At 41.1% G+C, this 17,731-nt stretch overlaps 1 protein-coding gene across 1 annotated transcript in view; it reads left to right on the forward strand.

The window, feature by feature from the left end:
• The window catches only part of LOC130931704 (transmembrane protease serine 9-like), a 32,191-nt gene extending 24,606 nt beyond the window's left edge, over positions 1 to 7,585 (forward strand). Inside the window, exons 12-20 of the mRNA XM_057860680.1 lie at positions 1,198 to 1,218; positions 4,587 to 4,749; positions 4,895 to 5,157; positions 5,570 to 5,715; positions 5,794 to 6,103; positions 6,190 to 6,364; positions 6,430 to 6,683; positions 6,761 to 6,858; positions 6,935 to 7,585. Of these exons, the coding sequence (XP_057716663.1) occupies positions 1,198 to 1,218; positions 4,587 to 4,749; positions 4,895 to 5,157; positions 5,570 to 5,715; positions 5,794 to 6,103; positions 6,190 to 6,364; positions 6,430 to 6,683; positions 6,761 to 6,858; positions 6,935 to 7,309 (1,805 nt within the window). The 3' untranslated portion in view covers positions 7,310 to 7,585. The remainder of the gene's footprint in view (positions 1 to 1,197; positions 1,219 to 4,586; positions 4,750 to 4,894; positions 5,158 to 5,569; positions 5,716 to 5,793; positions 6,104 to 6,189; positions 6,365 to 6,429; positions 6,684 to 6,760; positions 6,859 to 6,934) is intronic.
• Positions 7,586 to 17,731: the final 10,146 nt, after the last annotated feature.

A 17,731-nucleotide genomic window follows, 5' to 3' on the forward strand; every position in this document is an offset into this window, starting at 1 on the left:
GTCAATAATTACACATGGTGCTTAAACTCATAAAATCAGTCGCACCAAAGCGCCAGCAGAGGGAGACAAAAATCACAAATAACAAATGGACATGACACTGGGCTGTCATTTTAATCTGTTTGAGCGGGGCATGTGTGTTAATTGCGTCAAATATTTTAACGTGATTAATTTAAAAAAAATTTATTACCGCCTGTTAACGCGATAATTTTGACAGCCCTAATTCAAATTATACATAAAATACAGTTTTTAAATGGTCATTTTATCTTTTACCTCACAAATTACCGCATTCAATTTAGGATAATTCATTTGCTGCTATTTTTCTTTTTTTTTTTTGCAAATGATGAGGACAGACATCTAATATACACATTTGAACGAGGAATGCTAGCAGTAAATGATGTTTCAGTGTCATCGAGAGTTCCAGTCAAAATGGATTGGATTTCTATCGCCGTCAATGGCAACCATCAGGTTAAAGTAGTTGCCCTATGTTTGGGATTTGTGTGATTACGTGTACGCTGTTGTCATTTCTTTGAGTTATCAAAGGAACACATTGTTATGATGATGATGATCATGAGGCCCCGCCCCGTTGGACACTGATATAGACAATGATAAGTTGGGGAATTTGCTCAGCTTCCTGGTAGCTTTCAATCTTGGCAAGATAACATTTCAATAGGGGCTGCATAACTTTGTTCCAGGAAAAAGAGAAAAAGAACAATAGTCGACTGATTCGACAAATGCCATGTGCAACACCTTTTAGGGGTTTTGGGTGTGGCTAAGGTGCACCTACTGCAGGTATAAAGGTGGCGCAGCTTTGGAAGGGGGCACGATTAGTGGTCATGGACAACTTAAAATTGACACTACTGCTGCTACTACTGAAAGGTTAGTCATCTGTCTTTCTGTATACATACGTATTTTGTTAGATGTGGGGTATAAACATTACAATGATGATACAATGATTAACTTTATGTAACCATTGATATGCGTGGAAAAGAAACACTTTCAAAATAAAAGCATTCTTTCAGTTTGTAATCATCGCTAAAGTCGAAAACCACCGTTCTAAAACATTGCTTGCCAACATATCATAATTAAGTTTGACATTTTATCGTGATATTATAAACATTGATGGGCACGAGTTGGACTTGAAATGTAAACTTGTCTCAATAGTGTATTGAAATTTTTTTGGTCTTTTTCTATCTTCAGAATGCAGAGCACAACTTGATGGTGAGTAAAAAAACTTTTATCACATATGATACTTTTTCATCCTATTTAACCTAAAAAATATGGCATTGACAATGAAGGGAACATTTAAGAAGCCAAAAAACACGAAGAAAAATGGCCCAATAATTTTGTTGTCTGGCTCTTTTTCTAAAACCAGAAGTTAAAACGAGCGGTTTCAGATTTCCAGGGCTTACTATGTGACAAACACTAAGCTCCCACCTCCAACTTGAAGATCTTTACTTTCCTCCCTCCACCCAATACGTTGCTCTAGCAACAGAAAACAGCTTTGGTTTGTCGAGAAGCCTTCCTTCATGAATTTGATTGTCAAACTAATCACTAGTGTTGCACCTATAGCGATACTAGTATCAGTATTGGTACCGATACGGCATTAAAATGACAAATGATGATCAAATAATGGAGTGGTTGTGGCCCTTCCCAACATGACAGACATCCAGTTGTGTGGCGTTTAGTCATAATTCTACTGTGAATTTCAATGGGTTTTTCACTGGTAGACGTCCAATCCATTTGAAATGTGGCTGCATCCCTCCCACTTTAAATGGATTGAACATCTAACGCCATCAAAAGCAATGAGTTAAGCAGTCTCTGACCAAGCGATAATAGCAATTGCTAGTTTTCCGATAATGACTTTTAAACCAATATCCCGATCTTGTCCAACTCCAAAAATCCGATACCGATATCAAACAAATACCGATATATGCGGTCGTGCAATTAAGGTGTTATCGCTAATTGTATTGTGATACCCCATTGGATGCTTTAATAATGGCAAATGTAACAACTTCAAGTTTTTCAAAAAGAATAAAGTCTGTGAAAAATAAGAGAACAACTTCAACTGAAGTTATAGAAAATGAATGTCACATATAACTAATATATGAATTGAAATATGAATTGAAATACTGCATACACTCTGAAAATGACAGTGCCACTGCCGCCCACTGAGTGGATGTCCAATTACACTTTATTCTAGTACAGCAAAAAAGTATGTTCCCCGGTCATGCAATTAACGTGTTATTGCTAATAACACTGTGATGCCCCACTGGATGCTTTAATAAGTGTAAATGTAACAATTTCAAGGTTTTCAAAATAGAATAAATCATAGGACTAGCCAATACAATGACAATTCCCAAGATGCATTTTGCTGGGGCTTTGCACAGATTTTTGTATTTTATTACTTTTCTCAATTTTGTTAGTGACTATTTCTATCTGGTAACGCACTAGTTATATGTAATGAGTTTATAAGTCATTATTTTTCAGTCATGCATTGTTCTTTTTTTTTTGTACCATGAATTCAAATGGTCCACCCACACAACAGATCCCAAGCATCTCAGTTTGGAGACATTTAATAGTCAATAAGCATAACTGCTGTATTAATTGGTGATCAGCTATGATGCAAAGGTAGGAAGCTGCTACATTCACTTTGAAGGGAACATGCATAATGGCCCAAAATCAATAATGAGTAACAGATATTGATGTCGTTCAATAACATTTGAAAAAGCTAGCGATAACTTAACATTCAAGTGAGTATCCACTAATTTAGTCTTAAAAGGTGAAAAATGTTTATTAAACGTGGTATTGGTAGAGTATCGGCATCAGACTATACCACACAGCTGAGTGTCGGAATCGGTATCAGGAGCAAAAAAAAAAAAGGGTATAGGTGCAGCACCACTAGATCACTAAATCACTAGATTGGTTCAATTATTGCTTTAGGGAAGTTTCTTCAGAAAATGAGGCATTTTGCAAAGAGCTTTGAAAACAGAACATCCTTGAGGGTTTTTGGAAACATTAATCAGTTGCCCATAGCAGTGAGATTATCACTAGTTGACATTATTGGCAACCAATGAGAAGAAGACACCAGGCTGAACGCAAATAAAAATGGTTCGCATTTTTTAAAGCGATAATAATATACGTATATGGCGGAAAACACTCAGGTGACTTGACGTTCCGCTCTGAGACCCCCAATTTGGCCAACTTTCAAAATTGTCCGATATGCATATGATACATCATTAGAAAGCTTAAATTTCAATTTTCTGGGAGAAGAAAAATTTTGCACAGGAGGGCATTTAAAAAAAACAAACAAAAAACAAAACAAAACGTTTTCTAAACAGCAAAACGCTATCTGGAGGCGAGAGCAGAATTACAGACGCTATGACTTTAGCGAGATATTATCACGTACTTACCTTGTTTCGATCCAAAAACTCCCATGTAGCATGTATCACTGAGTGTCAAGACACAGCTGTGAATGGCCACAGCTGGATTTTTGGGGGATTTTATGGGTGAAACATGTTAACATAACAAGGGTCGCGATGCAGAAATCGCAGACATCAAGGAGTGGTCGAGAGTTTCTTTTTCATATATTTACCCTTTTAAACATTTTTAAAAAATATTCTTCTTTGTTTGGATCGATTATTTATCATCTAACACATCGGAGAAAATGCGACAGTGACAAAAAAAAATACATTCAAGCAATAGTTATGAGGTAGATATCTGTGACTTTTTTACAGACCCCATTTTTTCATTGTGACACTATTTAAGTTTAAAATATGTGAGTGAATAATTTTTTAAAGTCGTTTTTTTTTTTCAACGAAATATGAGATCAATTTATGATTCTAAGCTAAAAACGACAGACATTTTAAATAATAAATATAATTGATTAGGGCCAGAGCACTTCACGTGCGAAGGCCCTCATGTTCTTCGAAGGATTATTATTATTATTTTTTTTTCATGGCACAGGGAGCCTTAAGACATGTGTTAAGGTGCCTGAAGAACAATTTTGTTACGTTAAAGCAGAGGGGTCCAATAGGAAAGTCATAATGACCGTCGCCATTTTGTCTCGCCACTAATTCTGAACATTCAGACATGCAATATATCTGCCTGGATATCTGTCTGTTGTCGACTGCAACCGCCCCGACCTGCATGCCGTCCCACTTTGCCTGAGCTCCGAGTTGCGCCATACCGCGAGGGCTCGTTCAGTCCTGCTTGCAGGGCTAGTTACCTTTGTTTTATGGCTGGGTTGAAACAAAAGCGGTTGTGCGACGTCTGTAAACGGGGGTTTTCAGGGTAAAACTGACAACTTAAAAATAGTTCGGGGGCTTATTGCGTCACGAATCTGCTATGGCAGCATATAGATATATTGTTCTTTCAAACACAACGGTTGTTTTGGCTTAAAATACAGCAGTTTCTTTTAAAGAGGAGTGCAAGAGCAGAAACTGCTTTTTCAGTCTTGTCTGTGTTTTCCGCTGAAACCACAGAAAACATAAATGAGTCGGTCCAATACATATATCAATTTATGTGCATCATTTCAGCTGAAATGTGTCCAAGTAAAGACTTTGTGAACCATTTTTCTGTGTGTGCAGTGTGTGGGCGGGCCCCTCTCAACTCACGCATTGTAGGGGGGCAGGTGGCCCCTGTGGGGGCGTGGCCCTGGCAGGTCAGCCTGCACAGGAACGGTGGTCACTTCTGTGGCGGGTCGCTCATCAACAGTCAGTGGGTGCTGACGGCTGCACACTGCTTTAACAGGTCAGAAACGCACACGTATCAACATGACCATCGGGTGTGCCAAGTGAAATCCTTTAACTTCATTGGCCCAAAAATGAAAGCACGCAGAATGATAGCAGTTTCAGGTTCCTGTCTTTAGCACTCCAGTCATGTTGTGTATGTGCAGGGCAGCAGCCACGACAGCCTTTTTGGGTCGTCAGCGCCAGCAGGGTTCCAACCCTAATGAAGTACGCAGGAACATTGCCGGTATCGCCATCCATCCCAATTACAACGAGCGAACCAACGACAACGACGTGGCGCTTTTGTTGCTGTCTGATCCTGTCACCTTCAACGACTTCATCAGGCCCGTCTGTCTGGCCGAAGCAGCAAGCACTTTCTTTGCAGGAACCGACAGCTGGGTCACCGGATGGGGAAACATCGGCAATGGAGGTCAGTCGACACTTCAAATGATTTTGTCACCTTAGCTCAGTCGGAAACACGACCAACACACTGGCAGAGTCCAGAAACCCAAACGGATACGGAACATTTATCGTGTATGTTTTGAAAAGCTTTGCGTACACACGGGATTATTTTGAAGAATTTGTTTCAACTGTAATGGAGTATATATGCTACGCTGTAAGGTGAATGTCACCGCAGTGACAATAATTGCAGGAAATCAAAAGCCAGCAAACACCTTTGATTACAGTTTGAGGGGTTTAAAAACTGACAATAAGGCGGCAGTGTTTTCCAATTGCTTCAGTCTGGGAGCTCATTTGAAAACAGATTGTACGGTTGTGTCCACGTCACACTCCACGTCCAGATGATCAAATAGTTACCCACATTTGGTGCTGTTTGTGTGCAGTTCCTTTGCCGCGCCCGCAGAATCTGATGGAGGTTGAGGTTCCCGTCGTAGGAAACCGCCAATGCAACTGTGATTACAGACCAATAATTATCACCGAAAACATGATTTGTGCTGGCCTGAGAGAAGGTGGAAGAGACTCATGCCAAGTGAGAAGTTCATTTATTATGTGTATCCATCATGGCACAAAAGCAAAGCACTAATTAAAAGCCGGCGCTGTTCCGCAGGGTGATTCTGGTGGTCCAATGGTAAGCAAACAAGGTGACGTGTGGGTCCAAAGTGGTGTGGTGAGCTTCGGAAGAGGTTGCGCAGAGCCACGGTTCCCAGGCGTCTACGCGCGGGTGTCACGTTACCAGGAGTGGATCAGCAGCCATACGGGTGACAACTTGCCAGGCTTTGTACGCTTCACGTCAGTGGGCATCAACACTGACCTAGATGTGAGCTGTCCCGGTGTGCCTCCTCTTCCCAATCTCCCAAGCACCTCTGCCAGTACCACTACCAGTACTACCAGCATTACCACCAGCATGCCGCCCCCACGTGAGCAACAAGCATTACTGACCGCAGTTTTTCCCTAGCATTTTTAATAAAATGTTGTTAAAACAGGTGACATTTGTTTTCCATAGGGGTATCATGCGGAAATGCTCCTTTGAACACGCGCCTGTCAGGTCCCGGGGTGACAATGGCCCAAGAGGGCTCCTGGCCATGGATAGCCAGCTTGCACTGGAACGGAAGTCACGTCTGCAGTGGCACACTGGTGTCTGAAGACGCTGTGATTAGCAGCGCACAATGCTTGAACCAGTAAGACGTGAAAAAAATCCGTGAGCTTATTAGAGTATCTGGCTAAACAGGGTTCCTCCCGGCAGGTCCAGCACGCCATTTGAGTGGACAGTCTTCTTGGGCCACTTCAGGCAGATTGGCTCCAACAGCCATGAAAGAGAAGTGCGCGTGACCAACATCACAACCAGCTCGTTATCTGGTCAGAACATAGCGGTCCTGCATCTGGCCACCCTGCCGCCGCTTTCCAATTATATCCAGCCCATCTGTATGGAAAGTGGGCAGAATTTTCCCATCGGGTCCTCCTGCTGGGTTGCCGGGTGGAACGCGGGCAATGGAGGAGGTCCGTACAAAAAGAACACACCTCAATTTAGTTGGTCTTCTTTGTAACATTGTCTTCTTCCTGTTTTGTACTATTAGAGGAACAAGTCTTGCAGGAGGTCAACACATCACTGATTGACTGCGGGAACACCGCATCCACTGACAGCATTTGTATTGGACCTCTAGAGTTGGACCAGGTGACCTTCACTGCTTTAGCCCCTTTCACAACTAAGATAGAATCTTCTCCTAACTTCTCCGTTTTGTGACTTGCAGGAAGACAACGGCGGTCCTTTGATGTGCCAGCTGGATGGGTTCTGGTTCCAAACGGCCGTGCTGTTGGCCAACAGTAGCCAAGTGGGACGAGGGATAAGCAACATAACAAGCTTTCCCAAACTCAACAACTATCGACAATTCTTGAAAGAGCAGGTGGGTGACTTTTTGTCACCCACAGCCCCCACTACTGCTCCCTCCACTTCTACAGGCTCCACAACTGTTGTCCCTCCTACACCTGCCCCTAGCACACCCTCCCCTAATGGCCCAGAGTCAATCTCCAGCGCCTCCTCAGCACTGCATCTCCTCAGTTGGATTCTGGTGGGCGGCGTAGGGCTGCATGCCTCCCATGTGGCGTTGTCCTACTGGAAAATCTGAACTTTCTTTGGTGGCTGGTGGGGTCTGGCTGGTGAGTTATTAGTGGGTGTGCACACTTGTGCAATCAGTATTATTTACAGGCGTACACATAAGTGTACATGCCGTGCGTCTTTTCACAAATCATCAAACTTACCTCATGCATCCCAACATCTTGGTTTAGAAACGTAATGTGTTGGGCTTTCTTTGCAATTCATGAACAATTGTTCGTCACACTGTTAAGTTATTTTTCCATGTATTTATACATCCCTTTTGTTTTACTTTGTTCGGTTTTTAAATGGATTGATAAATAAAAAAGTTACCAATGTGCTTGTCTCAGTTCTGGCACCACTGACCATATTTCACATTAGGTCATTGGCAGTGTTGTCACAAATTACTTGAAAAAGTCATTTAATTACTGATTACTGATTACGCCTCAAAAAAATAATGTAGTTACTTTAAAAGTAATTTATTGGTTTCTTTTTACCATTTTTTCTCCCTTTGCCTCCTCAACATAAGAATGACAACAGAAAAATGTCATCCCATGTAATTGACTTTCCAATAATTGAGGGGAAGATCAGATTTTTCACATTTGGCCTAAACTTTGAGTTAGCAGGGGTTTAATTAGTCGATTGGGTTGATTTCAACCACCATTGACTCGTGCTAGTTTTGCCACTCCAGAGTCCTGAAAGTAACAAATAACTGACAAACAGCATGGAATTTGTTGAAGTCAACTCCTCTGACTAATTACTGACTCGAACATTAGGCCTAATGTCAAAAATTCTGAATTTTGGGTTAGGGTTTAGGGGTTAAAGTGCGTACGACACGAGACAAAAAGTCTTAAATAGGATTATCATGTGAATTAGAATCATATTTTGAGACGATTCAACTATATACAACATTTTTGCAAAGCGCAGATGACGAGAAATTAGTCTTTTAATCTGCCGGTTAGCCACGCCTACCATTATAGGGCTCTAGCGTCCCCAACAGGTGGATGACGTCAGTGAAAGAATGGGCTCATCGGTTTTACTATTCAGCCCATTGAGGGGGAATTATTCAGAACGAGGAAAACGCCACGAAGAGAGCCGCAAAATTTCATTGTTTCAGTCTCTCTACTCCAATATTTTTACAGGATATTCTTTTTATCCAAGTATTTTTCCCCAATAGCTAAATAAATGGCTTGAGAAGGACCAGTCAGCCCGTTGAGGGGGAATTATTCAGAAAGAGGAAAACATAACGAAGAAAGCCTCAAAATGTCATTGTTTCAGTCTCTCTACTCCAATATTTTTACAGGATTATTTATAATCCAAGTATTTTTCCCAAATCCAATATCTAAATAAATGCATGGTCATGACAAATAACAGTCTTGTGCTAAATTGAATATGAAATAATAAAAATCAATTTATTCAAGACGACATGGCAAAATTACTCCATAATGGTCAAAACTGTCGACTTCACCTTTACTGTTGCACCTCCCGAACAATATTTTATGCCACCTAAATCGGGCTTATGTCATTTTCCTTCCCCGGCTTCGGAGAATGTAGACAAACCAAGAGGCGTGACAGCTAGCCGACATGCTAACCCGAACAGAGTGATGTTTCAAAGTCTTCGAAGCGGAAAATCACACATAACTAGCCCGGATAATTTCACATGACGACTGGGTTGTCGATTGTCCCTGATGATCGGCAAACCGCCCGGTGGAGAGCAATTTACAGCTAGTTCCTAGCCACTACGGACAGCGGATGTCGCCTGGGAAGCACCTGGACAATGACCGCTGCCAATCAATGACAATGACATGCCAATCCATGATCAAACGTAAGTAGTCCTTTATTTAAAGAAAGTTTGTCGTGTTTACTTTGTAATTGCTGTATTAGCGGGTATTTTTAACTTAAAGTTGCAATTTCTGATCAGTCGGAAAATTTGACAGAACACCGGGCACTTGAATGAAGAGGGGAATAAGCCGATGATACTAGTAGTGCTCTCCCGGCGGAGAGATGTGTGACAAGCCGCCGGTCGTCGGCCGAGGGGACAGGGAGCATGTGACTAAATGCAAGCCACCTACATATTAAAATGATTCCAGTATTTGACATAATACAAAACACGATGTTTACTCACTTCCTCGTAAGTGCCATGGTCCCACAGTAGTGGGGCTTGTTTTGGCCAATATCCACCGGTGAATGGGAACCTTTTGAAACCCCAAAAAGGCGCACACGCCTCTACCTCCTACAGCAAGATTTTTCTGCAGCCATTTGGCTGCCGTGATGGGAAAAATAAACGTATTAATCCGCAAAATCAACTGAATCCTTAGTCCTCATACAACAGTATGGCTGTATAGTGAAAATGACTCCTTCCTCCGTACACGTCACAGCGCCGTCTTTCTCAACTGGAGACTGTTGCTGGAAGTCACTCATTTTCATGGCGCGGGATTCAACAAACTAAATAAATATAGCGATCGCTTCCACACACATCCAAGCGGTCCATTTCATTCGAAGCATAAAATACCGCGTGAATTATGAAATAAACATGCTTTTTTTGTGTCACAGGCACTTTAAGGATAACAGCATATCAGTGCCAATGTAAAATAATGCCAATTGACTGCACAATAATCAACAACACACAAATGAATTGCACAGTGCAATAAACACAAAGGTGGGGGATGGCGCGGATCCCCACAACCTGGAAGTACGCAATACACACACGATGTCAATTTGGCGACAAAACGTGGCGGTAAACATAGCACTTTACACTCAATCGAACTTACAACACATCAGTGCTGCAATGATTAATCGATTAACTCGAGTATTCGATTAGAAAAAAATATTCGAATTAAATTTTGTTGCTTTGAGTATTCGTTTAATTAAAGTGGCACTGTAATGGTTTATTTTGAAAGTGTTTACATTTCGTTTCATTGATTAGGGTGGATACAGTGCCCTCTGGTCTGCCTCATTTCACATGGCTGAATCCAGCTGCTCCCTGTTAAAACCAACGTAAGCTAAGTTTTTGTTTGAGCTAATGTTTTTTTTAATGCATTCGTAATTTAGTTTTGTTAAGAGCATTGTAAAAAAAAAAAAAAAAAAAAAAAACCTTAGCATTTTATAGCATTTAAGCTAGCGGACTTTTGCTATGTAAGTCAGCCAACTGTTCTTTTGTTGTACTTAGATCCTTATTAATTTATTTTTTTTGTTTAATACCGGGGCTCAGCACAGGTATTTTAATTTTTTATGTTCCTTATCCGATTACTTGATTATTCGAACTACCTAGTTCATCGATTAATCGACTACTAAAATAATCAATAGCTGCAGCCCTACAACACACCCCAAAGATGCTAAACTAACTTGTCACCTCACGGCATTACAGTATTGTACAACATGAATATGACGTAAACAATGGTCGGCGACTTCACGAGGACGAGCGGGGGCGATGACTACCCGCCGTTGCAACAGCAAAGCTACGAAACGGCCGCGCATGTAGCGGTTCCAACCTATCGCTGCAACCCTCCAGAATGAAGGAAAATTTTTCATTCATGGACGCGCACAGATCAACATTCCCTTGCACATCTCAACAGGTGGCTGCTCTTGGTTCAAATTTGCACCCGCGCTGGCACACGCCTTTCTCAGTCCCAAAACACTTAGCGCGTTTGACTCGGGACCAAAACAGCAAGTAACTATGAGGGGTTAACATGGAAAAAAACACGTCACGGGAACCTTTTTAACATTTTCTATTCAAAATGCTCTTTGTGCATGACTACAATATTCTGCACACACAAAGAAAACAAGCATGATTTCATCTCGTCCAAATAGAGAATAATATGTTAAACCAATTAAAATATGCGACAACCTAAACTTAAAACAATTGAACTGCTATTAGAACACAGGATAGTTAGGAAGGAAGTTCAGGAAGTCCAGTTACGTTTGACTGAAAGTGACAAACTGTTGATTTTTTAAAAATACTGTTGCTGACTTGGTCCCCATCAGAAAATTGTTTTTCCCGCGCTTCTTTTTAAGTAATGATTTGCTTCTCATTCACCTCAAAGATATTCAGTCTGCTTTCAAGGTCAAAGAAATCTGTAAATATTTACCGTTGAGAGACTGAAATCCTGAACATTAGTACAGTTCCAAGTTAAACATTGTCTGAACGATTAACCCTTTCATGCACAAATTATGATTTTTATTTCTTTTTTTAATTCACTGGGGTTCCATTGACAGCGCAAGACGTCCAATTCCATTTTGACTGGCAGGGGTGAATGAACGAATTTGCCCGTTCCAGTCAAGATAGATCGGACATCTCGCGCCATCAATGCCACTGAAACATGAGCACTCACAGCCAGTCTTTCCGGTTTCAATGAATTGCATGTCTATCACCATGACTGGCATGCAATTGTTCGGGTTCTAGCTAATACCTGTCTAGAGCCATGTCAACACCAAGCAGGGTTTTTTAAAACCAAGGATCCTGCCCTAATACGTTGGGAAATAATGATTACGTCCGCATGCATTCCTTTTTAAGTACATTTATAACAATGTGCGAAAAATAATTGTCCATCCTTTGCATAGATTCTTCAATATGATGCACAGCAAGAGTTTGTAAAAAAATGGAAGCAAAAAAGCACCTGTCTAATTTACTCCAAATGTATACATTGGTCCCATGTGTGACGTAGGGACAAAGTTTGTCGCAGCCGGTGACTTTTCCACAGTTAAATCTTTGGCTATCAGTGTCTACATGATGGCCCCACAAATGCGCACATTTCACTTTGTCCAGCATTCTTAAGAACCCTCGTTTAAATGTGCGTGTGCGTGTGGATCAGGGCTGTCAACAGACTTCCAGGGGCCCGGAGACAATAGACCATTATAGCCACCACCCCACCCCTGCCACCAGCTTGTCACGACTACCGTAATTTCCCGAATATAAGGCGCACCCGTGTGTAATGCGCACCCCAAATTTACTTGTAAAATTTAGGGAAAATTATTGTATCCGTTTATAACGCGCACCCTAATTTTAGCACCAATAAATAGAAGAATACAAGAAAACAGCGCTCGTGTACGATACACAAATGTCATTTTACTGACTGGTGAAACACAGCACAAGCATAGCACATTGGTAGTTCAAAACATTACCATAAACTGACAATATTTACGGTAATAATATGATTTGACAACTTCGCCAACTTACCAGAATCTAGGAGAAAACAAAACAGATGTGCCTTTTCTTTTAAAGACTGCTGTATAACTTGCTCGTTTCATCATGATGAATAAATGTTTCTTCCATGGATTGATACGGTAAAATGAAAGTGAGAATGTAAGTCGCAAATCCGTGAGAGCTCATCGCTGTCAACACGACAGTAACAATAGGAACTATTGTTATTTGGGTTTGCGTTTCCCAAGGGACCAATATAGTTGACGGACACAGGAAGTGTGTGTGCTTACGTTTGTTATGGTCCGAGTCGCGGAGCTGCAATAAACGTCGATTCAAATAAGTTCAAGAAACTAAATTCTGTGCTTTATGAAGAGTGAAAAAAGCAGAATTTAACACAGACGAAATAATTCTGCCGATTAGAGTGAAGTATTACCGAAACAAAATGGTGACGTCACGTACCGTAATGGTCGGCAACGGGTCGCCGCATACAACACAACGTGGCCGTGTCCCCCCCCAAAAAAATCGGATTTTATATATATATGTAATATACATATATTTCTGTCTCCATCCATGTACCCGTTTATAATGCGCACCATGATTTTACAAATTGATTTTGGGGAAAAAAGTGTGCGTTATATTCGGGAAATTACGGTACATATGCAGTACAATTAACGCTTTGCAAGCAATGACGGTGTAAATTTTCAAATTATTTAATTTGAGATGGGCAGTTAAATTTAACAGACCATAATGTGATGTGACACAATATAAACAAACAATTTCCATCTATTGTCCCATGTAGGCTACAATACAATACAACTGAGAGTGCTATGCCTGCCTGCTACGCAACAAAACAGTATAACTAAACATCCTGTGCCTGCCCCCTCCACATCTCTGGGAGGGGGCAGGCAAACAGTGTTACGCCTAGATTTTTTGACAGCAAAATCATTTATAACATCAGTGAAATCCAATTTTTTAAGCAAGCTCACGCTCAATGGAGAGCATGGCTAGGTTGTTAACCCAAGATAAATCCAGCCGCCTGACCTGAGTCTGTTCAACCTCACGCACCTGCTCCCCACAGACTAACATATATTTTTGCAGACATGCGAATTACAACCAATCAGAGCTACCTATCCATGCTGATCATGTGTCAGTCCATCAGCGAACTGAAGGGAGTCCATGGTGCTTTGCTGCACGCAGAGCTCTGGCTGCACGCATATGGAAATCGACGCGACTCGTAAGATGCACTGAGAGGGATGGAGCCGCTGGGGGGAGCTACGTGAACAACTACATAGTAAACAACGGTGGAAATGGATTACGTTACACAAGCACTTTATTAGGCTTTTTGTTAACAAGGGTGTATTTTTTTTCTTGGAGATGCATGTGTGGCAACTAGCAGATTTTTTTAACATGGTGTTTGAACAGTTGTCGTCATATTTGCGGGATCAAAGCAGTGTTCCGGGAAGTTCCGCCTGAAAAACTCATGGCGGAACTCTGTTCCGGCTCATTGTGGCCCACTTTCACCCCTGCCTCTATAATCTTCATCTCTCTTTTTTCCTTTTCTTTTCTGCGCACCCAATTTATGACAACTCGCTATGTTTATAGAGTTTATAAGAATGACAGATTTCAATTTCCCGCTTCAGTGCACGTACGTAGTGTAGCCTAGCGGTGCAACGGTTTGCGGTTCAAAGCCGAACCGTACGGTTCGCCCTGTACGGTTCAATACACCTTTATAAACCGCGCCTTTTCGGTTTTGCAATTAATGTATTCCGTACGCTTGTGGAATGAATTGATCGAGCTCTATGTGCCTGTGTGTGACGTGAAGCACCGCTGTGGAGAAATTCCCGCCCCGCAAGTAAATGTCGGATCGCTGTAATGCACCTGTGTAATAGAAGCCGAGTAACGCCCTCTCTCGCTTACGAGCGAAGTGAAAGTGAAACAAGAAAAAAAACAAATAGCTATGGCGAGCGGAGGAGTGGAGAGACCAAATTTTGAGGAAGCACCGACTTCTTTCAAATCTGCGGTGTGGCAACATTTTGGTTTCCCCGTGGACTACAATGCGGAGGGAGAGAAAATATTGAAAAAAAAAAAATTGCAAGCATTGCTCAGCGCTTGTTCTCCATGCTAATGGCATCACCCACATATATCACTTTCTCAGGTTAGGACAACCCCGAAGATGACACCAGTGAAAACACACGGCGGGCTTCGTTAATTTATTTGCAACGCTTGACCTGCGTTACATTGTTCCCTCGCAGACATATTTCTCCAACAACGTAATCCCCGACATTTATGAAATGGCACGCAAAGCCATCGAAGATGATTTCGCTAAAGCACACAGTTTCGCCCTGACCACTGATAGTTGGAAGTTGGACGTCCTGTGCTACAGAGTGCTACAACCTAACTGTAACGGTCCACTATAATTCATACCTGTCAAGTTGTACGGTCTCGTTGTAATTTGTACAAGTGAGCGCTCATTTTTAAATGTGAACGCCGTACGTTATGTTCAAAATCTGCACGTTTGTCATGCATTACTTTTTTTTTTTTTCATCCGTTCGGATTTGGTCACCGTTTCTGCAACGAGACAATGTTCGTTAATACGTTGGTTGAATGACGCGAGAAAAGTCAGAGACACGGAGAGGGAAGAGTGTTTGTTGAGACGCTTTAGCAAACGCGATGCTAGGCTATGTGGCTCCAATATTTCCTGACTTAGCCGACAGCATACAATCTACGCCTAGTTATCTCATGCATAAGAAATACATGCAAATACATACAAATACAAATACAAATGCAAATACATGCGAAATGACAGACTCGGTAGCGTTAGTAAACAGCCGCCATTTTAGAGCAGTAAACTTCTCAGAAAGGCTCTGCTGTCGTAAACCTTACGAGCGAACCTGAGCAACTTTTTATCTAAAATACTCCTAAATCGGCAAAATCTTGACTTGAGTCTATCTTTAAAGGATGAAACAGTTTTAAAATTTTCACATGTCGAAAGTAGACAGAAGGGAACTAATGCAAAAAACGGGAGCAATTTTATCAACTTTAACGGTTGATTCACAACATTAAATGACCTCCAAGCATAGCAAAGGTTACTATGTTTTTGGGTTGGTTTGTTTGTTTGTTTGTTTTTGTTTTTAATGAAAAAAAAAGCATGAAAGGTATCACCAGTTACTTTGCCAAGTAACTTTTTTACTACTGTGTGTGTATTTCAGTAGTCAGTCACTACACTAGCCAAAGAGCTAAGAGGCATTTTAACAGTCGAAAATGTTTACATTTGAAGTGTTTATTTCATTTTTTTAAAAGCAAAATAAAGGCAGTTTAAAAAAAAAAAAAAAAGCATAACGCAACCGAAACCGAACCGAAACCGTGATCCCAAAACCGAGGTTCAAACCGAACCGTGGGCTAACTGAACCGATGCACCCCTAGACTGTAGCCTTGAGCGCGCCAGAGCGGAGTCAAACCATTCTCTGCTAAGACAGAGGGGGTGGGGTGGGGTTGGGGTGGCCAGTGTGCAAAAAAAGGAAAAAATATATCATTGAAATATTTAATATGTTAATGTTTTTAAGTATATACACAGTAGAACATAATATTTAATCAGACAATGATTTAAATAAAAAAGAAATATGTGAATGTAAAGTAAAATAAATTAAAGATCATTCAGGGGCCCCTACGATCCTGAAGCCCGGGACAACATACTCGGTTGCCCCCACGTTGACGGGCTTGGTGTCCCCCCCACCCCTCGTTGACGGGCTTGGTGTGGATGATAGGCCAAACTGTAGAAAAAGTTTTTCTTTTTGCTAAATACCCTGCTACGTGTTTACATGGCCTAGTTTTGTCTATTTTTGTCTGTCTTCCAGTTATAGTTGGTATTTACGGGGTTTTATTTTGTTGATTTTGGTTTGTGTTCACTTCCCCTGCATTAGTTCCGGCCTATCATTCACTCTGATCTCACCCACCTGCACAACTCGTCCAGCACACCTGATCCTCATCATCTCTCCCCTACTTAAACCCTCTCTGTCTTCAGATCACTGCAAGTTTGTTAGCCTTCAGCAGCATTGAGTGGTTTTCCAACTTTGATTAACCGGACTCCTGACACCCTTTTTGACCTAGCGGATTTTTGCCCCAGCCTGTACCGCCTGTGTTTCTGCCTGTCCTCTGTCATATTTGTGTTTCGACCCTCAGCCTCCCCTGGACCTCGACCCAGCTTTTCCGCGCCTGTACCTCTGCCACTTCGAACCCCCAGCTTGTAACACCTCCTGTGGCTCCTTAGCAAGAATCTATAATTGCTGTTCCCTTATTCTTGCCAATAAAATCGTGAACTGTGCTTCTGTCCCGGAGTCTGCATTTTTGGGTCTATTTGTCCCCTGGCCTGTGACAGCAATGAGTTAAATACTAGGGGAAAGAATCAATAGTCTTATTTGGGGCTGTAACCAGTTTGCATTACTGTTTTTATTCATTTTAATTTCATTAATTATTTTTTTTAAATTAACATTGCATTAATTTTTATAAATATATCTATAAAATTCAATAATAACTATTAATGAAAAAATACTTTTAGAATAATTTTTCATATTTACATTTTATTTTATTTTTTTTAATTACCAAAATAGTGACTTGCTCTATAAAGGGTCAAAGGTGTTAAATGGATCCACGGATAGAAAGACTTGTTCTTAAAAGATAATCGTAATTATGAGTTAAAATAATTTGATATTAAACCCCCTTCTTGATGTTTTCGTTTTTATACAATTCATAAAATTAGTTTAACTAGTAGGTTGCCGTTGTTGTTGATGTCGCAGGATGATGACGTGACTGGGTTACGCTGCCGGGCTTCAAGAGTATGACTCCAGCAAAATAAACATGTCATCTGTTCAGCCCTTTCAATTTGAGCCAGAGAGGAACATTAATATGCATGACAGCACTATCGATATTTCACAAAACGAGCAGCAAACGCAAAATGAACAGGAGAGACGGGATGAGACAAGAGTATGACAAAACCCGTGTACTGCCAAAAACTGCGAAAAATCCCACACGAGACCAAATTGACACCCAAAGTACTACCGTGCGCTTACAGTTTGTTTTGTTTAGATGCACACAGACAGAAAATACTAAAGATGCCTTAAGAAAATACTTAAACGTAGTAACATCAAATAAGGGTGGTTTAAATACGCTACGTGACTAATGTGGTCAACATATCAACAATCTGCTTTAAAGCTACCACAAGAAAACACAATGCTTAAAAGTATGAGAGGGAAACACATGCAAAAAGTATTTTGAGGTAATGAAAAGATAATAAAAGACTCAATAAAAACACAAATACTA

This window comes from Corythoichthys intestinalis, chromosome 16, assembly GCF_030265065.1.
Source record: "Corythoichthys intestinalis isolate RoL2023-P3 chromosome 16, ASM3026506v1, whole genome shotgun sequence".
In the NCBI taxonomy this organism is placed as follows: domain Eukaryota; kingdom Metazoa; phylum Chordata; class Actinopteri; order Syngnathiformes; family Syngnathidae; genus Corythoichthys; species Corythoichthys intestinalis.